This window comes from Adiantum capillus-veneris, chromosome 1, assembly GCF_014529385.1.
Source record: "Adiantum capillus-veneris isolate H3 chromosome 1, ASM1452938v2, whole genome shotgun sequence".
In the NCBI taxonomy this organism is placed as follows: Eukaryota; Viridiplantae; Streptophyta; class Polypodiopsida; order Polypodiales; family Pteridaceae; genus Adiantum; species Adiantum capillus-veneris.
The window spans coordinates 138,654,015-138,672,204 of NC_140931.1; the positions used below are offsets into that span (position 1 = coordinate 138,654,015).

Consider the following 18,190-nt stretch of genomic DNA (forward strand, 5'->3'; position numbering starts at 1 on the left):
TCTCCTTGCATGGCTAACTGTCGAGAGGACTCAAGTGCAAGGCGTGCATATCTGTCTTTGGGAAGTTCCATAGCGGTGCATGAAGGAGACAGATCTGGTGAGCGCCTCAACCACCAGTGGGGGGGCAGCTAGCTCTGCTCGTACAATAGCACGTGGTACTGAAGCCTTTGCTCTAATGAGCCGCGAGATCATAGAGACCAGAGGCTTCTCCATGTCCCCCCATCCATCCCTGCGGCCCGTCCTCCCATGATGATCCAATGAAGGTCCCCAAATCTCAGCTCCATAAAGCAATGCAGAAGCCACCAGAGTGTCAAAGAGCCAGAGCTTCGTCCAAGGCTCCTGAAACTGAACCTGTGAACACATCCTTTCCAATCTACCCAATGTTGCATGGGCTCTGGTCGCTCTGGTCAATCTAGTCTCTGTTGCCCTCCTTAATGAAAATGCTGGCCCACTAAAAACCACTCCAAGGTAAGTGTAAGCATCTGTATACTCCACCTTCTCCTGGCCGTATGTGAAGGCAGGTGCTGATCTCCTAATCCATTGTGGGGTGGTATTAAATACCATGACCTTGGTTTTACCAAGGTTTACGGACAGACCACTTTCTTGGGCAAACCTATGCAAAGCATCCAAGTGACGTTGCATCCCCTCCGGAGAGTCGGAGATCAACACAATATCATCAGCATATAACAATAGGGGAATCCATGTCCCTGCCAGCTGTGCACCTCTATCACCATCTCTCTCAATGTAGTCAGAAGCCTCATCTACATACATACCAAATAGAGTAGGAGAGAGCGGGCAACCCTGTTTCACCCCAATAGTGGAGTAAACCGGTGTGGATAGACCCTCTGGGGTGCATACATGCCCCACTACTGACCTGTATAATGCCATGACCCCCCAAATGAGCTCTTTGGGTACTCCCATTTGCTGTAATCTGAGCATCAATCTAGCTCTGGGCACTGTGTCAAATGCTTTGCGGAAATCCACAAAGCTACAATAGATCCGTCTCCCATGCGCTCTGCCCTCCTCAATGATGGCTCTGAGTGTCAAGATATGGTCTAAAGTAGAAAAACCCCTCATGAAACCTACCTGCCCGGCTGCGCGTATCCCCTCCCTCTATTCCCATCTACTCAGCTGCTGCTCAAGAATAGATGCGTACAACTGTGCCAATGTGTGTCCAATCATGATAGTGCGATAGTTCCCAGGCTCCATGGGGTCTCCCGACTTGAAGATGGGTACAATAGTAGATAGGCTCCAAGTATCATGCAAGCCCTCACACATGGCACGGTTAAACATAACCGCTAGAAGCTCTGCTAGTAAATCTCTGGCATGCGTGAAATGCTCAGCCACTAGGCCATCATGATCATATGCTCTCCCAGTCCTCATCCTCTCAATGGCCTTCCTCACCATCTCAGCGGTGAAAAAAGCCCATGTGTGTGAGCATGGATCGAGGGGGTCGAGCAGGGGGGGCTGCTCAGGAACTGTGTACAAAGATGATGCATACTGGCCCCACGCCTCTGTAGAAGTGATGGCAGGGGGGGGGGGAGTGCTCATGAAAGAGCCTCCATGCCTCACGTGAATCCTGACTCAAGAATAGCTGGTATAGATCCTGCTCTAGGCGAGCCAAAAAAGCCCTCTTCTTCCGCCGCACTAGGCGTCGGAAGTCAATCTGTGACTGCCTGTGAGTGATGTCCCCCAAAAGCACCTCCTTCTGAAGTCTAGCTCTAGTGTCCCGACATTCCTCATCATACCAGCTATTCTGGGGCATGCTTCCCGAACGGCTTCTCTGCTCAGGCTGGGTATGTGGGTATGCCTCTGCTGCTGCATCATGTAGTGTCTGTGTCAGTATAGTAGTAAGCTCCTCCAGAGGTCGCCCTGGATCCTCTGTGCACAGGCGTCTGTAGATCCCACTATGTATACAGAGTCCGTCTCCCGTGTAAAGGTGTAGCGAGTAGGGGCCGCTGCTCGTCGCCTGTGTGCTACACTAAACTGAAAAGAAATGGTCAGCAACACAAGAGCATGATCCACTGCCACACCAACACGTCTAGGTCCAACCGTAAGGTCCTGGATACTAGAGATGAGGCTAGGCTGTGCCATGACATAATCCACTGTGCTGGCTCCATGTCTGTGTGGAAAGCACGTAAAACCCCCAGCAGCGGGAAATCCTTGTAGGCCATTCAAGATGACCAATCCATGTGCAGTCCCCATGTCTATCAAGTGTCATCCATACTCAGTGTGTTCTCCATCCTGTGATAGTCTGGATAGGCCCGTCTCTGCAACATCCAACTCTCTCAGCATCTCCTCTGAAATATCATAAAATAATGTCTGATGATGGGCAGTCCTAGCATTGAAATCCCCTAGAATGATGATGTCACCATCTCTAGAGAACTCCCATATGTCATCATCCAGCATAGAGAAGGGGGACTGTCCTCTGGGTGGTGCATACACTGACGTACTTGGGGGAAAGTAGCAAATAGCAATGTAAAGATATCTGCCTGTCTCCGCTCTCAATCTCACCCACATGTACCTAGCTTGCTCATCCCTGCGGGCTATATGTATCAATGGCTACAACTCCTCCCTGAATAACACTGCCACTCCTCCTGAGCCCCGCCCTCTATGCTCTAATCGTGTCTCCTGTCTACAGGCTGTCTCCCATCTATATCCACTAATATGAGGCATAGATTGCCTCGGTGCCTGATGTGTCTCAGAGTAGAAGACAATGTCTCTTCCCGTAAAACTATCCTCAAAGGCACCCACATCAAGGCGCATAGATCCATTGCAATTCCAAGTGGCAACTTTGAGTGTGGTCCCATAGGTCTCGCACCATCATGTTGAGCGCCGCTCTATAATCACCACTCGGCCATCTCTGTAGAAGGCCGTCTTTCCCTTCTCCCTTGCCGCTTGAATCTCTGGCATTACCTCTCTTCAAAATGAGAGAGAGAGAGAGAGAGAGAGAGAGAGAGAGAGAGAGAGAGAGAGAGAGAGAGAGAGAGAGAGAGAGAAATGAAATGAAATGAAATATTAAACGTCTTCAAAAGGCCAAAATGACCGATGAGACCAAACTTATACAATCCTGGTGGATCTAATACAATGTGAGGGTACAAAATAAAATGGAGTAAAATAAAAGCTAAAAGCTAAAATGAACATCAGTGTCCTAGGATGTTCGGCATCGGCGCTGTCCGAGGATGTCTTGCATTGGTCACTGAATCGTCAATGTTTGTGCTCGTAAACAGTTGTATTGGACGTCTCTGTCACAAACAGGTGACGTGGCATGAACCCTAGAATGGGCAGCAGAGAATGGTGCAGCAAGGCAGCCCCGGAATATCCGCTGAAAAGCTGACGTGGCACTACCGTACAGTCCCCCGGAAAACACGGTGCAGAAATCGGAAACCTGTACGGACAGCCACGTGGCAGCAGCGTACGGACACCCCCGCTTTTTACGAGCAACTGTCGGATTTTTACTATATGCAAAAGCTGGGAAATTCCTATGCAATCAGTTTGGGGCAGCTTTTAAGCTTTGCTTTATTTTATCAAGCAAGCCTTGTGAGAGGAGTTACTTTATTTCTGGAATGCTTTTTATGGGCAGATTTGGGGCTCTGCTTTTGGCATCCCTTGTAAACCTTTATAAGTGTGGCTTGGGCTCCCACTTCTCAAAGCATCTGGACGCAGAGTGTGAGAGTGAGAGCCTCCCACTCCCTTGTACTTTGAGCACAGATTTAATACAAAAAGAAATACCGAAAGGGTGCTAGTCTTTGGGGCCAATATCTCTAGGCACGGAACTCCGCAGGGCGGTGTCGAATCAATTGTGAACTGTGAACTGTGAACTGTGAAGAAGTGAATGTCTGCTGTGACGCGGTAGAATCTTGACTTGGAGTGTGTTATAGTGGTATCAAAGCGCGGCCAATTTCTCTTCTATTGGGAAATCCAATCCTTTTTCTCGCGACACTTATGGATTCAAATAGAGATCAGTCAACTTTCTCTGCATCTGGGGATGCGGGAAGAGATCACGAAGAAGATTCTCACGAGGAGTATGGCCTGCCTCGGCCTACTCAGGCGGAGATTGAAGAGATGAAGCGTCGACAATTGGTTGACGATGTGACAAAGATGATGATCAACGTTGCGAAGGATCCCAAACTGACAAAATTTTTGACGCAGACATCCTTCGATGAAGTGCACTCTCACTGGCGAAAGGCCACAGAACCACCCCTCAAATCGGCACTCAAGAAACCTCCTACTCCGAGGATGTTTACAGAGCAAGAATTAGAAGAGGTGGTTGATACACATATTACACAACTTTTTGACGCATCCAACAAAGCCAAAAAGCACGACAAAAAGCTGAAGAAACAAACTAGCTTCCCGGGTTATTTGGGCCGTCAATTTGCTTTTTCCTCGGCAAGAAAGCAAAAAAAGCATGTTAGATTTGAAGGAGTATCCAGTTCTTCTTCTTCTTCTTCTTCTTCGAGTTCTTCTAGCTCTTCTAACTCGAGCGAAGAAGATAGAAAAGGGAAAAAGCGAAGCAAAAAGCAAAGCTTCGGCAAGGGCAAGAAAAAGGCAAAGAACCCTAAGTTTTGCCCTGTTTCTGAGTTCTACAGAGGACTCATCTTCGGATAGTTCGGACTCCGATGATCACAGATTTTATGCAAGAAGAAGAATTTCTATAAAGCCAACCAGTATGACTTTTTGGAGGATAAAAGCAAGAAAGTTCGAGAATTTAAAGAAGGTGGGCAGTCAATTAAATTTGACACGTTTTCTGGATTTCGAGATGCTTAGAGGGCTTTGGCCTTCATCCAGCAATTTGATATAGCTTTCTATGGAGGGCATTACTCAGAGCACTCCAAGATTCGGAGGGCTACCTCTTACTTCAAGGGAAATGCTCGAACATGGTGGTCCACCCTTCTCTTGAACAAGAAAGTGCCAGTTAAATGGCTCAAATTTAAAAGGATTTTCATTTCTTCCTGGTTGACTCGGGAGTACGAACGCGACATATGAGCTGCTTGGAACCATCTTCGGATGACCAAGAAAGATACCTTGGACGTATATTGCGAGAGATTTTGGAGCTCTTTTCTACCTGCTTCTTCATTTAAGAAGATCTCGTTTAAAGAACAGATTGAGTGGTTTACCTTGGGACTTCCTATGGAGATCCGAGATCACTGCTTAGAGCAAAAGTTAGATTCTATCCAAGAACTCATGAGTCATGCGAAACGGGGCTTTGCCATTCACTCAGGCAGTTTGACCTACCCCACAGATGAGATCATGACGCAGAAAACAGAACAGACTTCTAAAAATGAAAGTAGAAAGAAGAAGAGTCCCCTAGATCAGAAAGATAAGGATGCATGACCCCGACTCACTTCTAGGGAAAGAGCCAACTACATTAAAGAGGGGAAGTGTTTTGGATGCGGGCAACAAGGACACGTCTCCGTGAAGTGCCCTAAAAAGGCACAAAAAGATCAAGATGAAGACAGGCCAGAAAGTTCAAAAGCAGCTGAGGAACGTGGACGGAAAGGCAAGATGAAAGCAGGATTGGTTCCAGATTGCATGGGTACTGACCCTAGCACGATTGATTAGAGTATAGAACTTTGCCGAGCTTGAGGCAAAGTGAAAGATCAAGAAGCCCTGATTTTCTTTGATGGAGGAGCCAAGGCCAACTTCATTTCACCTGAATTGGCGGCGTGGCTCGAGATTACACCCGATCGGATGGGGCCACAAGCAGAGGCAGTTCTAGCGGCACCCCACAGAGATATAGCCATTACACGTGTCATTGGCAAATTTCGGTTGCATTGTCAGTGATATTTGGGACACGAGGACTTCAACATAATGCCCTTGGAAGGTTGTGATGTCCTCCTGGGAGTCCCTTGGTACCATAAGAACAACGCTGTGGTCGATTATCGGGCAAAGAAAGCGACTTCGACTACAGAAAAGGGTCGAACCATTGTACTTGATGTAAAACTTAAGGGCAAGTCTGTCCCTATTGTATTGGCTTCGGCCGTTTCAAAATTAATGAAATCCAGTCTGTTTGTTTACTCGATCTTTTTGAAAGAGAAGAATGATGATCATAGGACAAATATGTCTGATCTAGAAAAAGAATGCCAATATTTTCTCCACTCTCATGCTGATTGCTTTTCTGAGGGCCTGCCAGGCGAGTTGCCACCATCTCGTCCTGTGGATCATACCATTGATTTGAAGCTTACCGCTGAACCGGCCACCTTACCGTGTGAGCCGAGCTCAGAACAAAGAAATTATGAACCAAGTGAAAGATCTCTTGGAAAAGGGTCTTATCCAGCCAAATACTTTACCTTACTACTCTCCGGTGTTGTTGGTTTTGAAGAAAGACGGATCTTGGAGAATGTGCATTGACTATAGCTCTCAAAAAAATCACCATCAAGAACAGATTTCCGATTCTCAAGAATCAATGATATTCTTAACCGACTACAGGGATCCTCGTATTTCAACAAGATCGATTTGAAGAGGGTATATCATCAGATCCGAATCGTGCCGGGAGATGTCTATAAGACAGCTTTTCGGACGACTTTTGGTTTATTTGATTTTTTGGTGATGCCTTTTGGTCTAACCAATGCTCCAGTGACATTTAACCGAATGATGGAGAGGATTTTTCGAGAGTACAGACTATTTGGTGGCACTTTCTTTGACAACATCATTGTTTTCTCCAAGGATGAGGCAGAACATAGAGAACATCTGCTACATGTCTTTCAGGCATTACGAGATCCCAAGTTCGTGATTAATGCAAAGAAAAGTGAATTTTTCCTACGAGATCCACTTTTTAGGACACATTGTCTCAGCAGTTCAGCAGGAGTGCAGATGGACCCGGCCAAGATAAAGACTATCCGTGATTGGCCCGATGTGAAGAATGTCCATGAAGTTAGAAGCTTCTTGGGCTTATGTTCGTACTACCGGCGGTTCATTAGAAAGTTTGCAGAGGTTGCTTCCCCTTTGCATATCTTGACACAGAAAGGAGTCTCTTTCTCGTGGGGACCCACAGAGGTTACTGTCTTCAAACATTGAAAGAGAAATTGACTACAGGACCAGTTTTGACTTTGCCGGATTTGCAAAAGTCATTCGAAGTATATTGTGATGCTTGTGGTCGTAGTCTGGGTGCGGTCTTAATGCAAGAAGGCCATGTCATTGCCTACGAGAGCCGATTGTTCTCAAGGCTCGAATTGATAGCACAGATTTATGAGAAAGAGCTTTTGGCAGTTATCCATGCTCTTACTTAGTGGCGACATTACCTACTTGGAGCGGATTCTATGGTCTTCACAGATCATCAGAGTTTACGCTACTTCTTGTCACAGAAGCAGCTATCGGAAAAGCAGATGCGGTGGGCGAACATCTTGTCACAGTTTCACTTCCAGATTGTCCATGTACAGGGACAGAAAAACTTGGTGGCAGATGCTTTGTCTCGGAAGCCGTTGGTTCTGGCTATTTCCGCGATACATCATAGGAGCTTTGAGGATATGGTCGATCAATATGCCACAGATATAGATTTTGCAGATATTTTCACTCGGATACGGAATGGGGAGGTAGTAGCGGGATATTCCATTCGGGATGGCTACTTGATGAGGAAAATGATGTTGTGCATTACACAACCGTTAAGGGAAAAGGTTCTAACCGAATGCCACTGTACACCTTTTACGGTTCACCGCGACATTGCTACCACCTTGAAAGGTGTGGAGAGATACTTCTTGGCCGGGACTCATTGGCCGGGACTCAAGGACGTGGACGATTTTGTACGCAGTTGCTTGGTATGCCATAAGGTCAAGTTTGACAGGCATAAAAGCACAGGGATTGTTACAGCCTTTACCTATACCCACCCGCCCCTGGAAAAGTATTGCAATGGATTTCATTTTTGATCTCCCGAGAACACACAGTGGTCACGATGTTATCTGGACTGTTACTAACAGATTTAACAAGCAAGCTCATTTCATTCTAGTGAAGAAAACAGTCAAGACAGATCACTTAGCGAGACTGTTTGTGGCCCAGATCTTCAGATTACATGGCATGCCTGAGACGATTGTCTCCGATAGAGACCCCAGGTTCACGAGTTTGTTTTGGAAGGCTATTTGGGAGAACATTGGTACGCGGTTGCAGTTCTCGTCATCGTTCCGCCTGCAGACTGACGGGCAATCAGAGATTGACAATTCAGTGGTACTAGATTTATTGAAGTCTTACATCTCGAATCAGAAGACTCAATGGAAAAAGTATTTACCTTTGGTGAAATTTGCCTACAATAACACGATACACTCTTTGACGGGGAAGGCACCATTTGAGATTATTGAAGATGCTACGCAGGTTCCACTCTTCCTAAGCACGAAGATAAGATTTTTAAAGCCGACGAGTACACGCGGGACTTGGACACGTCTTTTGCCAAGGTCCGGGAGGCTTTGCAAAAATCTCAAGAAAGACACAAAAACGTAGCAGATCGACATCGTCGCGACTTGAAATTAGAGGAGAACGAATGGGTGTGCTTATGCTTTGAGAAGGCACGCCTGAGAAAGAAAAAGGGAAAGGAGTGGCTTTTCCCAAAGCTTAGCATGAGATACTATGGACCTTTCCTGATTTCCGAAAAGATAAATGATGTCTCCTTTCGACTGAAGCTGCCCGATACTTGGAGGATTCACAATGCTTTTCATGTGAGTCTCCTGAAGCCTTTTAAAGGCGATGTGCCCAATGATGGGGAGCCTGATGAGCAACCCGAAGTGGAGGAAAACGAGGAGATACTCGTTCCAAAACAGATTTTGGCAGATAAAGAAAGAAAGGTAAAAAGTAAAATGATAAGGCGGTTCTTGGTTAAACTCAAAAACTATCCTGCATTGGATGAGAAGTGGATGGAGCAGGAGGACCTGGCAGATACTCCTCAGATTGTGAACCTTTACCTTGAAGCATTTGGTTTAGCATAGTCTATTCCAAAATTGAACCCCGAACTTAGCTGGGCGGAATTTGGTGCAGTGGGTATGCACAAGAGGGGAGTCGCTCCACTCCTTTGTCAACAAATTGCACCGATTTTGATACTAAAGTCATTGATGTCTCTTTTGTGTTTCAGGGATACTGTGAGTTCACAGTATTCTACTGTATGACTTTATGAATTGGAATTCCCGATAATATGATACTGATTTGTTCTTGACTTGTTTAAGTGCAGGAACTGATAGACAAAATGACTGCAGCATTTCGGTCTGAACGGTCTCGATAGACATGGTTGAAATAAGGATTAGTCAATCGAGTATCTGTGAGGTCACGAGTGGATCTAGATGCGATTGCTAAATACGTTGCCGATTAATCATGGTCTGAGATTTGAATGAAATTTGAATGTGATGTATCAATTGATGTCGTGTGATGTGACTGTTGATTGGTACATATGCTAGATGTGTGTTCCTAGTGCGTCGGTACTAACAGTCAGTGTCTGCTAAGACAGTTTATGTCCTCTCTCTGTTTTGCAGGCGTAATCGAGGGCGATTACAATTCTTTCAAGAGGGGGGTATGTCACAAACAGGTGACGTGGCATGAACCCTAGAATAGGCAACAGAGAATGGTGTAGCAAGGCAGCCCCGGAATCTCCATTGAAAAACTGACGTGGCACTGCCGTACAGTCCCCCGGAAAACGCGTCACAGAAAACGGAAACTTGTACGGACAGCCAGATGGCAGCAGCGTACGGACACCCCCGCTTTTTATGGGCAGCTGTACGGATTTTTACTCTATGCAAAAGCTGGGAAATTCCTACACAATCAGTTTGGGGCAGCTTTTAAGCTTTGCTTTATTTTATCAAGCAAGCCGGAGTTACTTTATTTCTGGAATGCTTTTGCTTTTGGGGCTCTGCTTTTGGCATCCCTTGTATACCTTTATAAGTGTGGCTTGGGCTCCCACTTCTCAGAGCATCTGGACGTAGAGTCTGAGAGTGCGACCCTCCCACTCCCTTGTACTTTGAGCACAAATTTAATACAAAAAGAAATACCAAAAGCAATATATCTAGGCACGGAACTCCGCCGGGCCGTGTCGAATCAATTGTGAACTCTGAACTGTTTTGAAGTGAATCTCTACTGTGTCGTGGTAGAATCTTGACTTGGAGTGTCCAAGTTTGTTACAGTCTCCCATGCTGTTGCATTTTCAGAGCACAAGAGATTGTTATGATTTCCCTATGTGCTCCTTTGGAATGCATCAATCGCATGATATGTCCCCAACATGGGCAAAGCAAACAAGCTCAAGTCTGCATGTAGCGGCAAGAAGATCCAAGCCGTTCTCGATTGATGATAAGTGTATATGTCACTCTAAATGTGGTTAGGAGCACTCTGCTCATGTTATATCCTAGATTGCACTCATTGCAGGGCAAGTCCAGCATGAAAATGGCAAAGGAACCTTCAACATATGAAAGCGAGGACCTCTCCTCCCATACCCTTCACCAATACTTACATTGTAAATGCAAGATATTGCGCTGTTTTGAACATATCCAAGCAACACTTTACTCAAAACACAATTATCTACGCTTGCATTGTGAGGACCTATGGCTGTCCACCAACACTAGCAGGACGAAAAAGTATAAGCTAACTTCATCAAATGCCAACCGAGGACCTCTCCCCAAATGGCTTTACTATGTTTGCTTCTTCAAAGCACTTTGTCAAGTATGTATGCTGAGTGTAATCCACTTATCAGAGCACAATATATCATTGTTTTCTTCCTATGCATGATGTGCTTCTTAGGCAACATAGCCAGGGCAAAGAAGGTCTAATCTGTTTTCATTGGATGCAAAGGACGGTCCTCTTTCAAAATAGGTTAATGTACTCTTGCATCTTTTGAGAACATTGTTCATTATGTGCATTGAAAGTCTGCATTTTTCAACGCACAAGAAATCATTGACGATCTCTCTTTGAGAAATGTGCTCTTTGGGACTACATCCATTGTAGGATATGTCCAACATGGGCAGAGCAAACATGCTAGCATGCACGTCCATAAGCTTCCAGCCATTTTCAATAGATGCTAAGTGAGAATTTCACTCCGGAAGCAATTCTGAGCGGCCTTCTAGATTGCAATAATTGTGAGTATGTCGTGTTGAAGAAGGTTTTGGGTGGGCAAAGTGATTCTAACCTTTTTCATTAAATGTGAAGCAAGAATCTTCCCAAAATGTGTTTGCCTACGCTTGCCTCTATGCCTTTGTCAAACGTTGGTCTGTGCATATGTGGACTCTAGCATCCTTATTCGAGACGGTTGCCGACCTTTTGTGTGGGATATGCTCTCTTGAGCTCCATTCATTGTGGGATATGTCCACCCAACATGGGCTAGGGTGTTTGCATCTTCCAATGCGAAGCGAGGAACTGTCTTTCACCTACACGTGCATCTTCAAAAGCAAGTGGTTGAGAATGTATACCGAGTGTGATGCACTTGTCAAAGAATAAGAAACCATCGATGAGCCTCTTCTGTCATTATAGGGTATGTCCATACATGAGAAGGGCAAAGAAACTAAATGTTACTTTCAACATATGGAAAGCAAGGACCTCTCCTCTCATATCTTCTTCAATACTTGCATCTTAAAAACATTGCATTATGCAAGGTGTTGATGTGGATAAACTAACACATAATGACATTGTTAGTAAGGGGCTGAGTGAAAAGGACATTGTGCTTGGCAATGGTTTGGTCGGCATATATGGCCAGTCTGGTGTTAACACGGCCGGTATTATGTGTGGGATGGAGACTCTTGGAATAAATTAAATACAGAATATGCCCAACAAGGCTAGAGTCAAAAACTTTTGGCTGTTTTCATTGCATCAACCACTTTCAGTTTTCTAGCAATTTGACTGCTTGCATTTTCTTCTTCTTTGCGGAATAGAGCACTGCCATTGCACACACAGTGTGCGCCACTTGTTTTTAAAAATCATTCTTAAGCTCATGCACAAAGGGCACAAGTTTCCTCACTCTTCTTCTTGGATTGTATCGTCTGCTGTTGAGGTCCATTGTCTCAACTGCAATCATTTACACCACATGGACAAACGGATGTGGTTTGTAGAAGCTTCCTTCAAGTCTTCCAAGGCATTGTATTAGCTACTACCCAAGTTGATTGCTTGTTATCTTTTTTCTTCAACCATTTACATCTAGTAGGGTGCAGCAAGGGAAAGCCTAGACTGCTGTTGGAACATACGTGACCATGTACATACGCATGCATATACTTCAACCACCAAGATATCCTCTTGGCAAAAGGTTTGCAATGTTGTATGATTTTTCTTGGCAGACTATTTAAGGGGCACCTGATATAGGGATTGTGTTAGATGCATAGTTTCTAGCAAATTTGTATATGATGAATCCAAAGCTCCTCCGTGACACGATTTTTATCAGTTTACATATTTTTCATTAGGAAAAGCTTCTTTGAAGTCCCGTGTGAGTGACAACAAATTAGACTAGTCTTGTATCAATATTGTGGACTCTCCTTTGGTAAGGTAATGGAAAAATGATAAACTTTATATGTACAGAAAGATTTGCATGCAAAAATATCCTCTGTCACAAATCAGCTCGCCATTACACAATGATCATGAGAACACCCTCAAGTTTCAACACGTCCTCAGCTACCTTCGCAAGCTTACACTTTTGGGATCCATGGACAAGTCATCCCAATCAAATGTATATGTACACGCCTTTCAATGCAAAGTTTCCATGTCCTTTTTAATGGTTGATTAGCAATGCAAGGTTTTTATTTTGCTGCTCTTTTTTTGGGTTGTTAATACTGCAGTTGAATTGTCCAGATTTACTACAATGTGAGTGATCCTATTGTTTTTGGAAGAATCCTAGAGGCAATTAACATCATAATAATTGCACTTCAGCTTTCTAAATGAAAAGTTTCTTTAAAAAAACAACTCCAAAAAATAATAATCACTAAAACACCATTAATCACTCCAAATCCCAAACAAAGCATTTTATGGAAAGATTAAAAGCACAATGGATTACTATTGCAAACCCAAGCATTGCTTCAAATGAACCGTTTCTTGCAAAATCTCTCGTGTTACTTGACTCAATCATATCATTGTTTTCACATGAACCTCAATTTGAATAATGTTTGTAATTCTCATCAACACCTAATAATGTCTAGAATAGACATACATGCCTATGCACTTCTAATTTTTGCAAAACTCACGCAAGATAAAAAATAGTACCTGTAGTATTGGCACAAAATCAATTAACTCGAAGTCAAATTGCAAACATTGTCCAACTTCCATACAATTGTTCCGAAAGCACCAGAAAAATGCTATTTAGGCATTAATCAACTCTTCTAAACTATCATAAACGCATTCTAATAAGAATGCAGAGAGTATGGTCCTCTCACGACCAAATCCAACGTCCTCGTGATCTTGAAGGTCCTTATTATCTGCTCCAAATAGGGTATGAACAAATTGCTCACATAGACGATCTTTAATTGGCGCAATGGGAATAGGAAACTGAAATTTGTCTCGTGACACCAAGAAGTGGGCCATTATAAGTCGACACATCCACGAATTACCCACTACAAACGGCTGAATATGGGTCATGTCATGAAGAAGTGAAGCCAATCGATCAGGAAATTTGAAGAAGCTACGATCAACGTCATCCAAATCTTCATCTGAGTTGATGCCACGAAGGCGACTGAGCATGTCATCAATGCTTGTCCTCATCGCAATCTCGTGGATTAAAAAAACACCACAATCGTTGAAAGAGCAATCACGAAAACAACCGGGTTGTATGTGACGATTATGAGCTCTAAAGCCCCTCATGAGGATGTAGTGTGTCCTCTTGAGCAAGCCCATATCAAGGGGATCATCGCGATGGTAGATGCAGAGGAACATGAGAGCTTTCAAGTATTGGCTTAACCGAGAAAGGACAACTGGAGGGGGCCCAATGCAGTGCAAAGACCACTCGTGATTGTACGTTTCAAAGATATGGAGTTGCGGAGCTCTGAGCGGTCGATTGGAAGGGCACTGTTGGAGGATCTCTTCATAAATTCGGGTGAGGTGTCTGCATATCTCCTCGGGCGTTATGATACTTACAGGAATGTTGTCGACTTCAGTAGAAACCATGACCGTTGAGACAAAAGCACGTGCTTGCAAAGCTCTGAGAGCGCTATTGTCCATACTCTGCACTTCCTCTAACGCTGCTGCTATAGTTCGGTGAAAGTTGATCACCGTCACATCCTCCTCCCACCATGGCAGTCTCCCCGCTGTAGGTCTCGCCATCGCCTTCTTACTCTCTCTCACTCACTGCTCCTCCTCGCTGAAAATTAAATAACCCTCTCCGTCGGACAGAGAGTCTCACTGCTCCTCCTCCTCGCTGAAAGTTAAATTACCCTCTCCGTCGGACAGAACTCTTCCTCGCTGAAAATTAACTCTCCGTTGGACAAATCGCCTCTCTAGCCAAAAAGTATAATCCTATCTACTCTAAATTTTTAATTTCAAGATGAGAAAACCTACAAAATTTAGAAAAAACGAGTGAGACTCCCTCCGCCTCTGGAAGAATGGCCGTCGTAGGCCAGAAAGAAAGGTGTTATGCAGGAGGCGGAAGCTCCAGCTGCAATGTATTTCCTAGGAACATCATGCTTGAGGTAGATGTTAACTTGATGCAAACAGAAAGGGACATACAATCATCATTCACATCGCGTTGTCATGAATGAGACTATGTCGGAATACACAATATGTTTAGATCTTTTAAAGTGATGTGTAGCTAGAGTACCATAGATCAAGAAAGCACCATAGACCTCGTCGTACCCTTAGCTTGAGGTCCTTGGAAGCCATCGTCGTTCAAAGGCAACACCAGTTGGTCAAGGGCGAGGATGCTCGGCTGTATTTCCAGGAGTTCAAGGGCAAGGGTGAGGATGGGTTGCTACCTGTAGGTAGCTAGACTGGCAAAGATTGTTCTTTTTAACCTACAGTCGAGGCTTGAGCTCGTCGATGTGTACCTACTACTCGAGGTTTAGTTTGACAACCAGCTCGATGACCTATTCATAGCTCGAGATATCCGGCACCTAATTGCAAGCCACTGCGTTAAGGGTAGATCTATTTGGTTGAGGGCGAGGATGCCCGGTTGCATTGTCCGTAGCTCAAGGGAAAGGGCGAGGATGGGTTGCTGGCTGTAGCAGCCACGTTGACAGAGAAATGTGTTTTTAACCTATAGTGAGGCTCGAGCTCGAAGCATACCCGTAGCGCAAGGTTCTGCTTGGCAGCCAACCTGTGAGTCGCATGAGCATGCACATTCAAGCCTGCGTGCGCTACATTGTCCGTGCACATTGAGAAAACCCTCTTGCTTGCGCCATGCTGGCTACGCCAAAGTAAACCCTTCGTGCTTGTCAAACGTGGCAGCTTAGACGTGATGTTACACTGCCTGGCATGGCAAGGAAGGTAAAATGAAAGGAAGGCCTTAGATCCCACCACATGGATCACATTATATAGATATGCTCAATGGTTCTCTCTCTCTCTCTCTCTCTCTCTCTCTCTCTTTGCCCACATATTCAAGTCCCTCTCATATGAGGCTCTCTTTCTCTCATCCCTATGGGACCATCTCTGTGTAAGCCAGTCCACGTAGAATACAACCTCCCTCGATTGTGCAGTTTGATCGGAGTGACAACTTCCTCTGCCTAGGAGTCTCTTTAACTTGATTGGAAGGTAACCTTGCAAGAGCAAGAGCTCCGCCTAATAAGCCATGCAAAGGAGCCTAAGATATGTAGAGAAATAAAGAGGGAAAAAGCACCCCTACACTTGCAAAATAGATTGAGAGGAAGAGAGTGATTGGGCAGCTGAGGAGTTGATGAATATTTCTTGTAAAAGCCTTGATGATCATGTTAGTCACTACCAATGTTATAAGTGTTGTGCCATGTCATAAAATCTAATATCTAACTAACCGAAATAAATTTCTCATATTAAATTGATAATTTAATGTGGGAGAATAAACGGGAACAAGAGTTAGAATATAGATATGTGCTTATGGATCTATCTCAGCACGGGACCAAAGTCAATGGGTCCAAATGAGAGATGGTTTGTCAAAGAGCAATGCTAGCTAATGGAGCTTGAAAGACCTTAGGGTTAGCTTCATTAAAGACCTCCAAAGGTTAGTGTTAAAAGTCCTTAGACCTAGGACCTTAGGCAAAGGTGGGAACCCGGCCCAAGCTTGAGGTTCTTGTCGTGCTTGCTAACTAAGGTGCTTGAGGTGCTTGTCGTGCTTGATGACTAAGGTGCTTGAGGTGCTTATCATGCTTTATGACTAAGGTGCTTCATGACTAAGGTTCTTGAGGGGCTTGTGGTGTTCCAAAGTCAACATGACCCCTGCAAAGGAGAGGGCGAGCCCTAAAGCTAGGGGCATGAGAGAGAACACACACACACACACACACACTCTCTCTCTCTCTCTCTCTCAAGGCAAGCCCATGCTTAATGATTGAGGTGCTTGTCATGCTTTATGACTAAGGTGCTTGAGGTGCTTCATAATTAAGGTGCTTGAGGGGTTTGTGGTGTTCCAAAGTCAACATGATCCCTACAAAGGAGAGGGCGAGCCCTAAAGCCAGGGGCATGAGAGAACACACACACATACTCAAGGCAAGCCCAAGACTCAAGAGGTAATAAGGACACATGTCAAGCACCTACACATGCTGCCCTCATGTAGTGCCTAAAGCCTATTGGTTGACCTCTTAAGGGGTCCAATGAGAATTTAGTTCATTTTATTAATTGTTTAAGCATTTTGCAAGCCGTCTCTCTCAAAGGGAAAAGGAGGACACTTGTCCAAATGCTACCATGGTTGCTTGATATGTCTAATACATATGATTGGCTAGTCTAGAGAAGGTTCAATCAACTTCAAGCTTGATCTAGGAAGAGAGGTCGATCCAAGCAAGGAGGGGGGTAGCTTGACCATACTCTCTCTCTCTCTCTCTCTCTCTCTCTCTCTCTCTCTCTCTCTCTCTCTCTCTCTCTCTCTCACACACACACACACACACACACACACACACATTCTTGTGGTGTGTTGAGCAAGAAATCCATCTCCTTCTCCAATCTTGAGAAGTTGAGAGCCTACACCAACAACTCTTGTCTATGGAATGCAAATCCAATCAAGAGACATGCTCCAAAGTACAAGCTTGCCATCTTCTTCATCTCCATTACTATGCTACTATGCTATGCTAAGCTACAAGAGTAATACAAGTGAGGAGATTATTTCTTTCTCGTAAGTTACTTCTTCTTCCTCTTCCCTACCCTCATTCCCTGCTAGCTCTCTTGTTACGAGACTGGGCACCCTCCTGTTGTAGTGGTTAGCTGCAATTGAGATAGCTGACGTAATGGTTAATTATGTGCTATCTATTTATTTTACTAATTGAGTTGATGATGATTTTGTAGAGTGGAATGTGGGGAGTTGATGAAGAGGTGACGGCAATTACTCTTGGCCATTTTATATGTGCACAGTATCTTAGAACATCATTTCAATAAGCCACTATGGCTCTGTAAATAGTTGTAGTGGGAACTCCCCTTATGGGTCATGCAAGAACTAATGAGCTTCACTCATTTACAAAAGTGAAGTGGTTGTAAAAAGAGGGGCCTCAATTTTTGGCACCTTAAAACTCAAAAATAATATATTAAATACCAACTCCACAAGAGAGGTGCCGGGGAGTTTGGGGCTAGATTTAGGCCTTTCTCTTGAAAATTCTCTTCTCTACTCTCTTATGCTATGGTTATTTTGGTGTGTACTCTTTAATCTAGTCTCCATCTCTTACACATCTCTTAAAAGCATGTCTATGTCAATTCTATGTTTAATGTGTGTGTGTGTGTGTGTCATAGTCTAGGTGTGAGTGTGTGTGCTTGGAAATTGGAAGAAGAGGTGGACAGGTTGATGGTGATGCTTGGAAGCTTGTGTTGAATAGTTTAAGCGCTCGATCTTCCCCTCTTCTCCCAATAGTGGTATCAAAGCGAAGCTTCGTGGCAACCGACAACCTGACTGTTGAATTTTAAAGAGAATTTTCAAGCTTTGCAACATCGGATTTACAAATCAAGGCTTATTTGACGATGAATTGGCAAATCGGCTAGTTATCCACTTACCGTGTCATAAAACTAATATCTAACCAACCCAAATGATTTTCTCATATTATACTGATCACTTAATGTGGGACAATAAACGGGAACAAGGGTTAAGATATAGACAAGTGCTTTTAGATCTATCTCAACACGGGGCCATTGGTAAAGGGGCCCAAATGAGAGATGGTCT

General features: G+C 44.4%; 1 protein-coding gene across 1 annotated transcript; it reads right to left on the reverse strand.

The window, feature by feature from the left end:
- Positions 1 to 13,102: 13,102 nt before the first annotated feature.
- Positions 13,103 to 14,288, reverse strand: LOC147465663 (uncharacterized). The gene has a single exon (XM_086512056.1). The coding sequence runs from the start codon at positions 14,191 to 14,193 to the stop codon at positions 13,237 to 13,239; it is 957 nt and encodes a 318-aa protein (XP_086368182.1). The 5' UTR covers positions 14,194 to 14,288; the 3' UTR covers positions 13,103 to 13,236.
- Positions 14,289 to 18,190: the final 3,902 nt, after the last annotated feature.

Bases quoted from the DNA above. Each gene is read 5' to 3' on its own strand.
- LOC147465663 (XM_086512056.1), bottom strand. From the start codon at position 14,193: ATGGCGAGACCTACAGCGGGGAGACTGCCATGGTGGGAGGAGGATGTG.